The 17358-nt window shown below is 47.8% G+C and overlaps 1 protein-coding gene across 1 annotated transcript in view; it reads left to right on the top strand.

Moving 5' to 3' along the window:
• Positions 1–16978, top strand: part of LOC128720048 (uncharacterized) — a 32876-nt gene extending 15898 nt beyond the window's left edge. Inside the window, exons 6-9 of the mRNA XM_053813694.1 lie at positions 3447–5124; positions 9525–10055; positions 13544–13655; positions 16759–16978. Coding sequence (XP_053669669.1) covers positions 3447–5124; positions 9525–10055; positions 13544–13655; positions 16759–16978 — 2541 coding nt within the window. The remainder of the gene's footprint in view (positions 1–3446; positions 5125–9524; positions 10056–13543; positions 13656–16758) is intronic.
• Positions 16979–17358: the final 380 nt, after the last annotated feature.

Below are 17358 nucleotides of genomic sequence, written 5' to 3'. Positions count from 1 at the left end.
ATGGCTGCCCTTTGGCTGTCGATAAAGCAAGCACGCAATCGGTCTCGAAATAGAATCTAACGACAGATGTGAATGAGTCACTCCGTCACCAGGCGCCTCCATCACTAGGCATACACACCACCAGGCGTCTCCACCAGTAGGTATCTTTACCACCAAGCGCTACCAACATTGGGTGTCTCCATCATGAGCCACCTCCATCACCACGTGCCTCCACAAACACCAGGTTTCTCCACCAACAGGCGTCTCCATTACCAGGCGTCTCCACCACCAGGCGCCTCCATTGAAGCCGAGCAACTTCATCGTGGTACGGATGTTTTTGTAGTGTAATCGATAACATTCCAGCCTGCTCGCATGTTGACCTCGACAGGCTGCTAGCTTACGTCCAACATACGGAGTGGGGTGTTCGCCAGCCGAGGAAAAGGATAAAAATAAGTTTACGCCGCTTTGCACCTTCCTGGCGCTGAACGTTCTGTTTATGGCCCAGAGTAGCCAGCTAATCGGTATTGCAAATGGAGCGTGGAAAGCGGCCGACCACAAAACGTAGGCGGGATTGCATGCCAGCGAAACGTTTTCCCTTTTATTTGATTTCCTTTGAAGTGAATCTTACCTGGTCCATACATATTCGGTGGCCGTTTCCTGTTTTGGCGACTACCACTGACTGTTAGCCAGCGTCTTCCATGCCTAGTGTCGTGTGCTGTATGGTAACGCTGTTAGACTCGATCGATTACCGACCTTGAGCGAGAGCGTAAGAGAAACGAAAACGATACAAAACAAAACCAGCTAAACTGTTTCGGATTGCAGGAGAGTAACCCAAGACGCTCGAGTTTATTGAAATAGCGTTGTGGTCCGAGTAAACCTGACTCCATTGTGGGCGAATGAACAGCAAACCTCGTTGAAACACGCGACCAAACGCACCGGGAGCTGTTCAAGTCAAAAGCATACGTCGTAACACGACCGAGACCCGGGCTGAAGGACGCCGAACGGCGCAGTTGATTTATGAAACACCTTTTATTCCTCCTCCACCGCAGTGAGTTCGTCGGTCGACTTCGCAACGGCACCATCTTCAATAACCGTGATAGCACATTTTCTGTACAATTCCACTTGATTCAAGCGGACGCCGTAAATAACTGCGCGAACGAAAATGACCAAAGGTGGCACCGGTTGGACCAAAGAAACAGGTGACGAAGAATGAGCGTAGGGAGGCTTTTATTTCCCGAAATACTGCTGGAGTAAATCAAATTTATGTCGCATTTCGTACACTTTTTGGAATTCTCACGTGTAATGTAGCAGCAGAAATGACCGTTTATTTGATGAAGTTGACATTTCAACAATTCCTCTTTAATTTAAGTTGATTGGACACCAGCGCATGAGGTGTAACCGTGCATCTGATGAAACGGGATTGTTAAAGTTGTGCCATGTTCTGGAGTATTATTTTTTTGTTCAATAACCAGGAACAACAAAAGCTACAAGTCTTGTGGTTTGTACTTTCTTTATCCCTTTTTGATAAAACTATTGCCTTCTGTTGGTTGCTTTTTCGAACAGATTATCGACTTAAACTCGATCACGTGACGGAAAAATGCCCATTGCTACCTCAGAAAGGAGACATCCTACTTGTGCTAAGCACATTCGAAACGTGAGCAACAACAGCCCGTGCAGAGGAGATTTTGACTCGTGACTGTGGGTTTACAGAAAGCACGGGGGATGAAATAAATGGGTGGCTATAAACAAGAATCACGTACGATTGCTGCCATCGTCACCGGCTGCCGTAACGGATTCGAGTCCCGGCGGATTCGATGATCATTGCGGGGCAGATAAAATTTAAATTACTGCTCCTTGCATGCTTCGTCTTATCCTCGATCACCGAAACGGAATAACCGCAAGAAAGGCAAAATGAAGGAAACCTATTTGTGTAAGGCGTATGCTGTGTGGCTGACGATTTTGACACGTGCGGCAAAGATTGAGCAAAAAAAGAAGGAACATAGAAAATGATGAGAGCGTTGGTCTTGAGAAAGGTAATTTATAAACCGATAAAAAAATGTTTGAAATTTCATTGGAAAGGGGAAGTTGCGTTGTATAAAAGCAAATCTAAATGTTTTAAGAGGCATCCAAAGGGAATTGCTAAAAGAGAACTGATGCTCGCTAAAGGTAAAATTAAATAAGAATGTAAATCAAGATTAATGCAGCCAAATAACATCATATTGTAAAACGTAGCTCCTTTTCTTCCATTGTTTATAATATCAGTCAACGTAATGTGAATTTAACGATGATTTAAGATTACTTAACTTATGAGGATTAGCACGCATGCGTGAAAATGTATTAATGAATACCTATTGGACTTTCATTGGAAATCTTACTGTAGCGTTAACGTCATCAAGATAGTTTCTCGAATGCAACCCAGCACGTTGAGCGCGTGATTAAGGAAAATGGGTCGGATCTCAACGGCAATGGAGTCCTGCCGTTTCTATCCCAGCCCGATTTTAAGCACCAATGGTTCCGAGCTTGGCCAAGACACCCAAGGGAGGGAAAACGATTATTCCCTCAGTGGATAATAATCGTTATTAAAGATTAACAATCTGCTTCCTCGAAGCTCGTTTGCAGACGCATCGGTGGTGCGTGTGAAACACCGAGATAAGACAAGGGTAGTACGTCGTCGAGAGAAACCGATCCTGCACGTCAGTTGATGTGGACCGGCGGATCAGATTTCTCTCATTCAATAACGGGTAATCTCCATAATAGCGCCCACTGCCGACATAAAACGTTCGCATGGCGCATCGAAGGTGCCGCACAACCGGAATCGGCTTACTAGTTTTTGTTTTAGGCGATGAGAAAACCCTTCAGCTGGTATGCGTTCAAATAAGCAATGTCGAGCTTTATGATGGTGCCAGGAAGCTCAATAAGCTGATGAAAGAGGTGAACACATTGCAGCGAGCTGGGCGTTTGCATCGTACCAAGCGCTCGTGTTTACTTTTCAATACCTTCAGAACATCTTCATCCAACCAGCGGTTCTAATGATTAAAACAATCGCACGGAGTTATGGGATTATCTGGCTTTTGCTTTGTTTTAATTCTGATTGCTTTGCGCTACGCTGCGAGTAGAACTGTACGAGCACATCCAACGGCTCTGCGGCTTACGGTTTGTGGGTTGCAAATCCACTTATGAGCTCGAGAAACTTGTGTGAAACAAGACAAACGTAAATAAGTAGTATGGGTAACTTTAACGAGCCGTCAGAGCAGTGAGATGCGTATTGGGCACTGATCGTCGATGAAGAAGCTTCACTCAATTCAATCTGCGCATTTTAGAGATCAACCATTCATTTAGTCTCAATATTAAGGTGCCTCACTGGTTTATATCACCGACGGTACTACCCCAAGTTGTTCCGTGAGCTTTAAATCAACTGCACAACTCGCCATATATTACAGCTCCTTGTTTCGTTTCGGATTTCTCAGTTACAGGTGCCAATAGTGCCAACGGTCGTCACCAACACCGACGACGACTTTCTCGTTCCGTCCTCGCCACCGCGCCGTCTCAGCCGCAGCAGCATCGACCTTCGTGATTTGGAGTACAAAAACGAGGGCAAAATCAAGGGCTCTGACAGTGTTTCGTCCATCTTTCCACTGCACTACGACAACAACCTACGCTACTCGGGCTCGGAACCGATCCACATAAAGGAAGCCCAACAGCAACAACAGCAGCAGCATCAGGGCGATCACCAGCAGCAGCGTCGTGCATCCCGCAAGGACAGCTTCCGGCAGATCAACTTTTTCCAGCCGTTCTTCTCGCGCAATAGCCTGCTAAAGACGTACATCAAGGGCGCGGCAGCCGGAGCTGGTCCGACGAGTGCCTCCACGGGAACAGGCAGCAACCTGAACAACAGCAACCTGGTCCGATCAACGGAGCGGAACAACAAGAACGATGACAATCGCTCGAACAACAACATCCTCGATCTGATCAACGTGGCATCGTCACTGAACAAAGACTCCGGAAAGGAGGTGAACACGCACAAACGCCATCAAATCGCAGCGAGCGAGTCCGACTTCCTCACCATGATCGAAAAGCAGCGGCAGAAGCTGGGCAAGAACACGAACAGCCTGAAGAACTGCAACAAGGACGAGAAGGAGTTGATATACGCGTTGAGTGACTCGGACTTTAGCTCTGCGTTTCCTAAGCAAGACGACGGTGTTGCTCGCCGGTGTTTCAAGAATCTGGTTGTTGAGAGTGAGGTCAATCGCGAAGGTATCTTCAAGATCATGCTCAACAGTGATGGAAGCGGTGCAGGAGAAGGAACCGTTCCTGGTGGTCAGACACCTGTGGTAGGTGGTATCGCAACGGATGCCGTAGATGGTGCAGCTCCCAGCTCCGCCACCATGGGTACTCCAGACATCCTGATCGGGTGTTTCGATCATGGCTTCAACGGATCACGTCCTACACTCGATAGTCCAACGGTGAAGGATCTCGTTGCGGACGATAGCGCCCCCATCAAAACCGGAAGTCTAAAGGCGGTTGTTCCAGTGGCAGTTTGTTGCCCCGTAGATCCATCAGAAAGTACCAAAGTCATCGATCTGATATCAACGATTAACGGCGCTGCGGGAAGTGAGCTGCAGTCACCCCAGGCGGCAATGTCAAGCCACCAACTAACGACCGACAATCAACTCTCGAAGGCACTGAACGTGTCATTGAATGCACGTTGCAGCCCTGTCAACATCCAGCTAAGCGAGGCGTCCACCATTTCGCTCGATCTGGTCGCAACGAGCCCGAAAGAAAAGCTTCCGAAAGTACCAGCATCAGCACCGGCCACCGTCACCACGATCGACATCGCAGCAGAGATGATGATGCTAGCAACCGACAACCCGGACATCGTCATCGACAACAGCCACACCGGAGCGACGGTTTCACCAACTTCACGCACTGTTACGCCATCGCGGGCTCCTTCGATCATGACGCCATCGCCCCAACATGCTCGCCTCGGTCGAAAACGGCAGTCTTCTACCGTGACGTACAACATCAACGTGATCAACTTCCAGGCGGGTGAAAATCCTGAAGATGACTCCAGCTTCCAGCTAAACAATCGCAGCAATGGAGGCGGCGCATCAACCACGGCTGGAGGACGCTCGAACAGCTCCACGAGTGAGTATGCCCGTTGCTTCTAGTACGTCCTGTGCCTCCCGCATCCATTTTCATCTGTTTGCACACGCACCTGTCGGCCATTGACTCGCACCACTCGCACTACATCTGTCCATTCCCGTGCATAGTTCTCTTCTTTCCCCGTTGTCGGTGTGTTTCGAGACTCCCAATTGGCTCTGATTGAATGATTTACGCGTTGTAGCAACGCGATACGAACGCACACAAGCACTCGTCAGTCAGCGTTACTGCGGAATGTCAAACAGGGAAGCAACCCTTTCATTTGCTCGAACGCTTCAACGGATCTGAGTTCAAAGCTACTCTCGTTTGAGTGATCTGATTCAATTGCTGCTGCTTCTTAGTGAGTGATACAGGTCGTTGAACTGGCTCGATTCTGTACTGAAAAGGGCACAAACAATGTCAACATTTATTCAATTTCCTACCGTTTTTGGCGGCTCAAATTTCTAGCGAATTATTTTGTGCTATCTGCTCAGGTCCACCGGAGCACGTTAAACTGCTCAAATTGCTACACGGTCGGTGAATACACATTCTATACTATTCAACTCCCGGCGTCATTTAACGGCATTTCCCGGCTTGCAAACGGGCGCTTTTCTTCGAATGCGAATGTAATTAAACACCCCGGCACATTCTTGGGCGTGCGCGACGTGACGACGTGTTTGTGTGTTTTCGCTCGATTGATTATTGTTGATCTTCATTTTTCCCAATCTGCCCCGCGTGCATAAACAAATCGTTCCCCTGTTCGTGTTCCCTGTGCTCCCATGGCGTTAGTGTGTGTGTGTGTTTGTTTGTGAGTGCTGTGGTTTTACTTCCATCTTTCGATGTTTCGGTGTGAGTGAGTGTGTGTGTGTGTGTTTTTTTCCGCCTACGTGCCAGCGAGTTTTCCACCGAGTGTGTCTGCTTGCGCTCGCCCTGGCACGTAGCGGTCGCGTGGAGGAATGTCCTCCGGTGGGATAATGTACATAAAGGAATGAATCGTTTTCGTGCGAAAAGCTTACCCTTCGTTTAATGCTGCACATTTTGTGGCGAGACTTTGCCACCTGGTTTGTCCGTCGGTGGTCCCTTTCTTGCTCTTGTATTTTATCAAAAAATTTTTATCATTCTGCTCTCTGTCCCTTTTGAACTACTCCATTTCGTGTCGCTTTTATCCGTTCTCTATCTGCCAGCATCTTGCTCTATTCCCGCCAGGAAAGGCACGTACTGGAATATATGCCGTGCCATCTTTCGCTTTCTCTATCTCTCGCTCTTTGCTTGCGCACTCTACTTCCAAGTCCAATTTTGTAAACGTGTAATGGTTATGTTTTCCTAGCTCCCTACCGTAGGATGAGTGTGGCCTAGGTCTAACATTTGGTGTGGTGTTTTCTTGCCATTGTTTCCCATTCACTCCAGCCTACCTGGTGTTCCAAATTTTCAACACTCCTTCGTCCTCGGGTCCTTCTTTGTTGGTGTGACTTAGTGTATGTTTGGTGTGCCGTGTGTACGTGTGCCGCGTGGATGTTGATATTTTTGGTGTTGCTGTTTAGATAAATGCAGGTGTTTCTCTTCCCACTGGCTCGGTAAACCGGAACGGAGAGAACTCGTGTTCAAAATGATTCCGCAGCTTGGGGGGCTTTCTAAAGTTGGTCAATTTCCTGCTCCAAAGGCCTGAGACTGCCTGGCGAGACAAGGTTAGGCGCTTAAGGTTGAAACATTTGTTGAAATAAAAAGAAAAAAAAGCTTGAAATAAAACACTTATCTCTTGGCAGACGTTTCCTTCGCGTATCCGTCTTGGTGCACCGAATGTAAAAGCTAACAACCATGTTAGACTGAAGGAAAATGCGTAAGCGTGATTTCGTTGTTGTTTTTGCTGTTTTTGTTTTGTTTGTCGCATCCCAAGCGACTACAGTAGGTAGGCAGGCGTAACGCGAACTAAATGTTTGGAGCCATTAAATCCGCTTTCGAAGCAAGCTAATGGAGAATTTAATTACACATCGTTATGCGCGGCTCTTGGTTACGCTGAAGAGGGTGGAAAGCTCTACGTTTCCCGGATGATCCTCGATGAAAGCATTCTCGTGCGTCGAGAAGTGGCATTCGTTGACATGGCTTGACGCATGTTGTTATAAATAAAAAGAGCCCCTCGAAGAGTTTAAAGACAGATTAAAAGTTCAGGTGAAATGAATGAAATGTGTTTAAAAAAGATTAGAAAAAGGTAACGTTTTAAAGAGACGGTCATATTTTCAGCATAGTATTTTTGTACTACGTGTAAATTGAAAATATGTTGGCCATTGTCCGCTGAGACAGTCAATTTAATCTGCCGCATTGTTGATCATTTTTCCGTAGTGAATATTTAATCTCACTCATCACCAGACTTCTCCGCCGCTTACGGTGGAATAAAGTACTGGGCGCCTCCATCACTTGCGATGGAATAAAGTACTGGGCGCCTCCACTGCGTTAATTTTGAAAAAATATTTTTCCATTTAATAAAGCTTGTTTTCATTTTAATTCACTTCACACCGCATGTGGCTCAGCTTGGCCGCAGCATGGTCCGCCTCTGAACGACAATAAATGGCTGATTGATGCGACCATAGCTCACTTACGTGGGCAGGAGAATTGTTGCTGCAATGGGCGAATATTTAGTTTAACAGAGCAGGGGTGTTGTTTGCTCATTTTTGTCGGTTTTCGGGAAACATGGTTTCGGGGAGCGTTCTCTCTGCGTTCACTGAAGTTGTAGAAAGTTGATTAAAAAGTTGCTCCATGCTACAGGATTAAATCATCGCCGTCATTTAATGAGTGTTCGTTATGCAGGAAGCTCTAGCTCCTCGGCTGGACGCTGCTAGAGGAGAATCCCTCGGTACTCCAATAGCCCAAAGTTTTATCTCGCACACTCGATTTTTCATTCGCTCGGACAAGTGCGTACGTAAAGTGTACGGTTTCTTTTTCCTTAATTCCATTCTCATGCCGTACTTGAACGTGTAGCTGAATCGAATACGTTAATATTATGACACTCTTGTGTGAAAGCTTTAATGTTTTAGCTATTAATAAAGAGCCTAACGGAGTTGGATGGTATGTTCAGAGAAGAATGGCTTCCATTTTGTCGTTCAAATGGTCGTATTTGGATGGTTCGTTTTATTTACAACGCTTAGAGTCGCTGCTTGTAAATACTGAATAAATTTGCAAAACATCAAATGGGCCATAAAAAAAGTTTCTTCTACCAATGGTCAACCATAGGTAGGAACTTTTCTTACGTCCGTGATACGCTATTCATTAATTCCATCGTTGGGTCATCGTCTTCGCGTACGTGTCAGCCATGGAATCCGACCCACCGGATTACAGTAAATAAAGTACTCAACGACACACTGGAACTGCAGTGTCAATCCAAAGGCAGTTCCCGTAAACCTTTTTCCTTTTTGCTAGCAAAATGGATTTATGATGTTGCTTTTCAATGGTGCCTCTAAGTGCTGTCGGTCCCTCGTCAACCTTTTCTCGTCGGAAGCTGTCTGTGGTCGTCGGCGAGTGGAAAGTTAAACACACACACACACACATTCCTCCCATTACGTTGTGTTTGTTTAATGGAATGCAAACGATTTGCGTTGCTCGTCGCTGGTTCTGTGGAAAAAAGACAACGTATTTTGGAATCAAAATATTGAAATTGACAAGAAACACCGCACGCTCCATGGGTAGCTACGATAAGTGATAGCTTAGAGACATTTTGAACATCTTTATACACACGTTGAACCCTCCGCTGAGATCATGTTATGAACTCATCGTTCTAGAGTCGCTTTCGCACGAAATCGAAGCTTGTCGCGCTGTTATTCACTTCACTACTCGGATCTTCTATGAGATTTTACGGCAGTCAGGCAACGTGCTGTTCCGTTGTTGATGGATACCAAGCCTTTTTCTCTTGTCGATGGCTCTTTTGATAAAAAAACCCTGCACACATACATACACACACACACACACACACACTTACACGCTAATATTATGGGACCGGCACGTAGTAAGTGTTTTTTCCTAGTTCCAGAAATTATGTCATCCAAATTCATCTTCATTTTGGTGCTCTTTCTCTCTGTCTCCATTTTGTCTCTCTCTCTATCTCTCTCTCTCCCTATTTCTCTCGTTCCTTCTGTTTGTCATGCCCTATCGCCCTGTCGCTCCCTCTCTCTCTCTCTCTCTTTCTCTCCGCTCTGTGTTTCATTCTGTTGGTGTGATGTAAACTAAACCCCAAATCTCCGTGCGAGTGTGTAAATTTGTAACTTCATCCTTCCGCCAACCTTCCGCCTCGACTGGCCAACGATAATTGGTGACATCGCATATAAAAAAAACCCCAACAACTCACAACCAACAAACTATTCAACAAACTCCGGCTGCGGTGATGCGCGCGTACCACTCACAACACCGGCATCCGACAGACTCCAGCCAGAAGCACCAACGACGGGGCGCCATCTGCATTGTGATCAACAACGACAATGTAGTGCACGCCAACGACACCGACACGGACCAGGAAGATGAGTGTGCCGGCGGTATATGCGGCCCCGGTTGCGATGGCACCGGAAGTCGCCGGCAACAGCACCACCACCAGCAGCAGCAGCAGCATCCCCAACATCACCATCATCACCAGCATCACCACCACAACCAGCAGCAGCGGTACGCCAACCAGCCCAACTGCTGCTACCCAGTTGGCCACTCGGACGACGGTTCCGGTGCGGCGTCCTGCCGGCACCACAAGTTCCGCAAGATCAAATGCCTCTGGAACCATCTGAAGCGGTATGGGTTGCGCCGTGCCACCCCCGCTCACGCAGGGTGCAGTGGAGGGTGCGAGTTTGGTCCACCCTCGCCAACCGTCTCGACGGGGGTTGGCATGGGAAATCGGCTGACAGTGCCCAGCCCGGTCCCGCCCGGTTGCCGGCAGTCGCGTTGCTCCAGCGTCGGATGTGGAGAAGGTCAGTCCGATTGCCTACTTTCCGGCGCGCATTGTTCGTTGCTTTGCCTGCCTGCCTGTCTGCCTGCCTGCCTGCCCGCCTTCGCTTGTCTAGTGTCCTTTCCTGCACGCCGTTTCGCATGCGACTGCCTGTGCCATCATCCACACACGACCTACACGCATAGTCTCTCACACACAAGCTCACTCGCCTGTGAATGCCTTTTGCTTGCTCGCTATCTGCTTGCTTCTCATCACCATTCTACATGCTGCCATTCTAGCCGTTGGTGTTTTTGTTGGTTCGATTGTGTTGGAGGAACGGCATGGCCAAAGTAGCCTCCGGATAGGGGAGGGTGAATGTTTCATTTTGCCGCTTTCGCGCCATGCCCGCGTAGCGTAGACGACTTAGCTCCTTTTTTTGTAATTTGCATTCAATAGCCATTAGCTTTAGAACGGTTAGATTTATCGCGATTATCGCGTCATCCTCACGCAACGCCGTTTTCCTCCCTAGCACGCTGATGAGCGATGTGGCTACATGCCGCAGAGTGTAACGAATGCGAATGGTGCGTAGCTTTCCTGCATTGCTTTGGCTTGCGTTTAATGAAAGAGAATGAGCGCCCGGATTGCTGGAAGCCGGACAGCGAAAAGCTGCTGCCTCAATGTCTCATGTTTCGTGTACATTGGATTGATTGCTGGCTATGCGCGCTGAATCATGTGCTATGGATTGCATTTCTATCGCGTTGCATCATGCTAGTGGAACAAAAAATAACTCCATAGGTCATAAAATCATCAGGTAAAAGGTTCTGCTACTAAGCATAAATCATACCGTGGCTTACCGTTGAGATGGTATGGAAACGTTTTATCGACCAAATGCATCCACCATGGCGGATCGCTTTCCACAGATCGAAAACGGTGCAGTTTTTCCTGCATTTTTGCTACGCGGCTGAAGGGTCCTTTGCTGGTGGCACAACGAACCGGATACGTCGGCAGCCATACTCCGTCCGATTACGGGAAGATAGCGATGCTCGCCATCGCTGCACCATAAATTATCTCGTCCTTCGTTTTGCGATAATTTATTTCCGGTAGCGATGTGACGGGTATTTCCGTACGCTCCGTATGCTTGCATCTGCTCTTCCAGGGGGAGTATCGGTGTCCTTGACGCTTGGCAAAACCACGCTCGACAGGCACAAGGAACGAGAAAAGGAAACGTGTGGTCAAACGAGACGCGATGATAAGGCCTCGCGCTAGCTATGCCACTTTTGAGCCGTCAGCTATATGCCGAGGTCGGCGGTCCAAGGGCAAAAGCGTACTCCAACAATTACAGCGCGTTAGCTTCGTTTTTATTTTTTGCGTGCCATATTTCCGTGCCGACAACGCTTTCGCCGCTAACAAGCGGCAAAATTATGCTCGATCAAAGTAACCCGGTATGTCTGGGGGCCATGATGCCCGGCAAGGGAAGCCAACTGCCAACCGCAGAGCACGACAAGCGGAAAATCCTGGTCGGGTTCGGAGCCCTGGAAGTGAAATGATAGAATTCGCGTTTGCTCCACTCACCCGGCTTGCTGGCGTTCGCTGCAATCGTTCTTTGCTCGAGATTGGTTCTGGATTTTTTATTCTGCACTCCACAAAATGCATCCAAGCAAACCGCGACCATTTACCACAGCAAAGCTCGGGCTGGCGAACCGCGGAGCAAACGTGAGAAAAGCGTGGGAAAACACAAAGCAGATAAAAAAACTCCGTGGAAGAAATTGTTTCCCTTTTTTTTCTTGTGGTTCGTCTTTTGCATGTTCTTTTTTTGTACCGATGCGCTCCAACATGAACATAACTCAAGCAAATGCTTTTGAAGCTCGGTGAATGAAACGCAGAAATTCAAGGAGATGCAGGCCGCATGTGAACCTTACGAAACATTATCACTATTGTTTCACGATTGTGCATTGCGAATTGTTCTTCGGCACCAGATGTTAGCTGCACGGACACTGAGGGTTTCGCTTGCATCATGTTAAATGTCAACAGCACAAATAGCAGCATAATAATGCTGAACTTCGTGAAACGCGCGGGAACAGCAACGTGTCCGAAATGCAAGGTACACCCTTCATCACGTACATCAATTGCAGCCGACGCCTTATTGCTTCTGCGACATTTTTGTATCATCACGAAAGCACACTCAACATATCGCCCATCTCGAATTGCTGCAATCGAACGTACTTCGCAGCGCAACCGTTTCGTTAACTTCCAGGTCAGGTTTCGCAAGGCTTTCATTGCGAAAATCAATATCATTCCAATTAACCTTCAAGCACCCTCGTTGTGCGTGTCAATTCGCGCCAATGACCCATGCAGATAGTACAATATGCGAACGAGACGCGTATCGTTACTCCTCAAAGGAGAGCCTATGAATCGAGCAATTTCGCAATGATTATTTCTACGAACAGCACGCTGTGAACTGGTGAAGCGAAATCATTTGACCAGTTGCTGCTTATCACACGCCACTCGAGTCAAAACCCCAAAGTCAGTGGGTGAATAAAAATGAAGCTCGAATTCGACCGAATCTCAGCTTTCGTTAACGAAACAACTTTTTTTTACTCTGCATCCGTTCATTGACATCGAGACTTCTGCAGGTAAGGCTTGATGTTGATCTTCCTAGAAGTTTGGGGCATTGTTTGTTTACACAATTCATCTGCTAAAACGATTAGCCGATTCGGAAACATCGGTGCCGGCTTTATCCGTTTGTGATGTGATTTTGAAATGAGAAAAAGTCCCAGAAAATTGCGTAAAAAAGGGCTCACCCCGAAGCGGGGTTGTAAATATTATTTCTGTGTACCACAACCGTTTAACGAAGGCGTTCGATAGGTATTGTATTGGAATCGTGAGCGTTCCAATAATCATCCCTTAGCTCACCGTCAACACCTGCGACGCCTTGGCGGATCGAATTTCGATCAAGCTCTCTGGAAAAAAGCCTCCCAGACCCTGTGCATGCTGATAATTGTTCGATGTTAGCGCTCAAAGGCACCACGGTATCAACACCGAACCAACGGTCCCAGGTGCCCAGAGAGCGTGCCCCAATTTCGAAGCTTTATGTGTCGCAGAAAAGGACGCACTTTGCACACGGCAGGGTGCCTTCGAAGGGGCGAATTGTGGCCCACGCAGTGCGCTCGATACGTGATTTAATTATGCCTCCACTTACCGGTACGCGATCTTCGTTCTTCTCTCCCTTTTTTCCATTTTTTTCTCCATCTCCATTCCTTCTCCGGTGCTTCATACCGCATCGTCCTGCACCGTCGTGTACGTGCTCATCGTTGGATCGTCTCCGTTGGCCAATGTTTGCCTTCCAACAACGACGTCGTCGTCGTCGTCGTCGTCGTCGTCGAAACATCAAACAACACCCTACTGACCGGCGTCGAATGGAATCGGTCGGAACGACCCGCTGGGATCAAAACCGGACCGCATCGCACCCCGATCGGACGGAAATCTAATTAAACTTCGTCCGGCACCGGCAATGGCGGCGTTCGGTGACAGGCGGAACCTCGACGAGACCCGCGAAGGGCTGGAGAGCGGAACACAAGGCAGCTCGGACGCTTGGCATCATCATGGGAGTGTTTCTGCTCTGCTGGCTTCCGTTCTTTCTGTGGTGAGTAGCTGCTCCTGCGATTCTTTACAGTGGCCAAGCCCGAGCCTATTGGGCCTGGTCTCTTCGCTTCCGGTGATAGCGAAAGATGGGCCTGCGCGAAAACTCGTGGAAAACCCGTGGAAAGCGGATGGGTGAATTGCTGTGAACGTGAACGTTGGTTTGGTTGCGCGATGTGTCCGCGTGCCACCGCGGGGATAAACATTTTTGCAGATAATGTGATTAATTAATTCGTTTACATTGTGGTTGCGGGATCGGTGGCCGCGCGTTGATTGATTTGATTTGTGAGTAAAATATCGGGAGTTTAAATCGAAATGCCTCCAAAGAGGAGAGAGAGAAGCTGTGCATTCCTCTGCAATGGGTAATCAAATGAGTTCCTGTGGGAGGGATGATGAAGGAACATAAATTCAAAAGTCTGTTTGTAAAAGGGTTGTGTGGGTTAAACAGCTAATGTCAGATGATTAGCATGTTCAAAACCCTTGTCAGCGCGAGAAATGCTTTCCAAAGTATTTTGTTTTTGATTTTTTTTTGTATAAATTTTGTTATAAATTTGTTAGCCAGTCGAGTTAGTGGAAGTATTAATATGATGTTATTTTTTTGCCATGAAAATTCCAGGATCTATAATAGGTATCATTTCATATCGCTAGCAATTTTGCTAAATTCAGCTGAACTCTCCTGTTCTCGACGCCTCGCTTTTTTCTATCACGTACATCAATCCCGCATGCAAAAGTAGCCGGAATTGAACATTATCAAATAAAATTCATATTTGATTAGAACATATACGCATTAGCCGCACGTAATAGACAGTACGTTGGCTATGTTTCCGACCACAAGCGGAACCCACATTTGATTTAAAAAAAAAGCTAAATCCTTTTTCGAGTAACATATATGGGCAGTCACCAACGACCTCAACGGCCGCACCATTTGCGATCGATTTTACCGGGAATGGTTCGTGCAACTGGGCCACTAATGCCATCGGTGAACCGTCCATTTGCTGGCGGTTGCAATAAATTCAGCACTTAAATCGATGGTACCACTCGGCGAGTCGACGAGTCGGCGAGCCATGGCAGACCAGCGGCTACCTTTAGCGACAATCCTGGCAATTAGCACCACATTGAGCTGAAGCGCATTAATTTGATGGGAACAATCATGCCGTGTGCTTTTTCCGGTGCTCCGGACCGGGGAGCAGTTTCGTAATTAACGCAAATTGGATTTAAACGGTGCGTCGAAAATTGATCGCTCAAATGGATGAAATCAAAACGATCGGTTTTTGTTTCCAGCCAAACGTGAGCACTCCCGACCGTGACCCGTTGGGAGTGCATTCGAGCTGCGACTCGGTTCAACTGGCGTGCGTTGCAACGGTGCCGAATCAGGCACCGATTGATTGACCGATTTTCCATCCGAACGCCCTCTTCAGTCTCGTTGCTGGCCTTGGCAGTGGCTCGGGGAAATTAAATTCATCAACGATAGTATCACCCGGCGTGTGGAGCTTTTTTCTGGTTTATCTCCCCGTCAGTACGCTTGGAATTGAATTAACAAATTGCGAGCGAAAAAAAGGATTCCCCAAGCCGGGCAAGGACAAAACGATCTCTTTGTGGAGGTCGTTTAACCGGGCCGTTCCGTCGGGAGCTACTTTTCAGTTCCTCCTTCCTCGACGCTGGTAAATGGATCCGAGCAAATTGAATTTGCGTAGAAAGTGTCCGATTCGTTAAGCATGGATTGGCCGGTCCGTTACCCGTAATCGAGCGTTTTGGGAATGGTTCGGCGCAGGAGTTTCGAGCTTCTTAGCATTGAAAGGGTTTTCTAGTCGCATTCGCTTTTATGCGCATTTGATTGTCCTTGAAGGATGAACGTTTATCCACCGTTAAAGCACAGCTATTTTCGTTTGATGTCAGTGCTTTAATTCGCAAAGAATTGAGAGTGAGCATACTTCATAAAAAGAACGCAAATTCACTGCCGCGTGGGTGTCGTTTTTTAATTATGATTAACGATCGTTCTCAGTCAATTCTTAACAGGTTCAAACCCACAAGCAAGATGAATCAAAGCGTAAGATTTCCCTAGCATCGCGTAGGAGCTGTTGCTCGAAGTATTATTAACAAGCAGCCGTTTTTCAAAATCGCCAACACACCGCACTTGGCAAAAAGTTGAACCAAAAACGAGCAAGCAAACCATCACGGGAAGCAAACCGAAGCCAAACAATCGCATCTCATAAAGGCGAAAATTGGAGCAAATTTTTCTGGTTTCATACCGCGAGCCGGAGGCTGCCGTTAGCTGTCAGAATTGGCAAGTCGGTCCTTCCAACACGACGACACCCGGCAAGAATGATTGTCACGAATCAAAAGTGAAAAGTGGCCGTAATCGGAGTCGTGCAGGACATTTGTGTGCCTTCTCGTTCTCGTCGAATCAGGCTTCGTACCACCGTGTGTTCAGATTATCACGAACTGTTTATCATTCAGCGCACAGGCTTTTCAGCGTGCATTCAGCGCTACCCGGGGCGCTTTGGTGTAGGTGTGCGTGTGCGCGCGCGTTGATTTCAGCCAACTGTCAACACGTGTCAAGCCATTGTGCCGGGTGAAATATGAACCTGGCTCGTGAGAGAACCGCTGATGGTTCCACGGGGTACGCCAACTCGAACACGGAAACACGGTTGCCAGTTGTTTTTCGCATTGTTTTTCTTTCAGCCCACTTTCCGGATTACTCGAGTAGCCCCAAAGTAAGCGGAAAATAAAGTGGCACGTCGTGGGGCTAAGAGAGAGAGAGAGAGCGAGAAAAGGTGGATGACAAATTGAAACATAAAAAGCTTCAACTTTAGCCGAAAGTTTAGCCAACCCGACTGCCGCTCGGTAGCTCATTAAGAGCTCGGTGTATTTATTTTCCTTCATTGCGAGTTTCTTCTCTTCGTCCTTGTTTTGCGTGGGTCAGAGTTAGGTGCGCTCCCGTGTCCCATGCACTGCCGGATTAGAGATCCTTCCCGGTAGGACACGGCACACTGTATCGACTCAAACTCCAACACTTTGTTGCAGGAATTTAGGGGTTTAACTTTAGCGTTTGGTGAACCGAATCACGCGACTTCTAAAAGGTTTCTTGCCCCCTCCCTATTTTGCAGGTACGTCATCACGTCACTATGCGGAGACGAAGCGTGCCCATGTCCGGACGTCGTCATCACGGTGCTGTTCTGGATCGGCTACTTCAACTCAACGCTCAACCCGCTCATCTACGCCTACTTCAATCGGGACTTCCGGGAAGCGTTCCGGAACACGCTTCAATCGCTACTGCCCTGCTTCGTTCGACGCAGCCCGTACGGTCACAGCGTCTACTACGTGTAGTATTAAGTGCACACCCGCAGCTAAGCGTGTCCGTTCCTTTCGTGTTTCCTTCCGAGAACGAATGCCACCGGGAACTCGCAACGCAATGTGCACGGGAAAATGGCCAACCTTGCATCTCGAGTGCCGGCGAAAATCCGTCCTTCTGCACCAAATGGTGTGTGTGTGTGGAGGTGTATGTGTGTGTGTGTGAGCAAGCGAGAGAGAGATAGATTTCTCAAAGCCAAAGTCCTTCATGTTTACCTTCTTCACTTCTTACGTCCCCACGTCATCCACGTCAGGATCTTCGCTCTGCGGTAAGCCTTCGCTGCGTGAGGTATCATGCTGATCATGTCTGACACTTTGTGCTGCATAATTGAACGATTTCGGTGCCGCCCGCTGAG

Source organism: Anopheles nili, chromosome 2 (genome assembly GCF_943737925.1).
Source record: "Anopheles nili chromosome 2, idAnoNiliSN_F5_01, whole genome shotgun sequence".
NCBI classification, from domain to species: Eukaryota; Metazoa; Arthropoda; class Insecta; order Diptera; family Culicidae; genus Anopheles; species Anopheles nili.
Note: the sequence above shows the minus strand (reverse complement) of the source record. Positions and strands in the feature narration are given on the sequence as shown.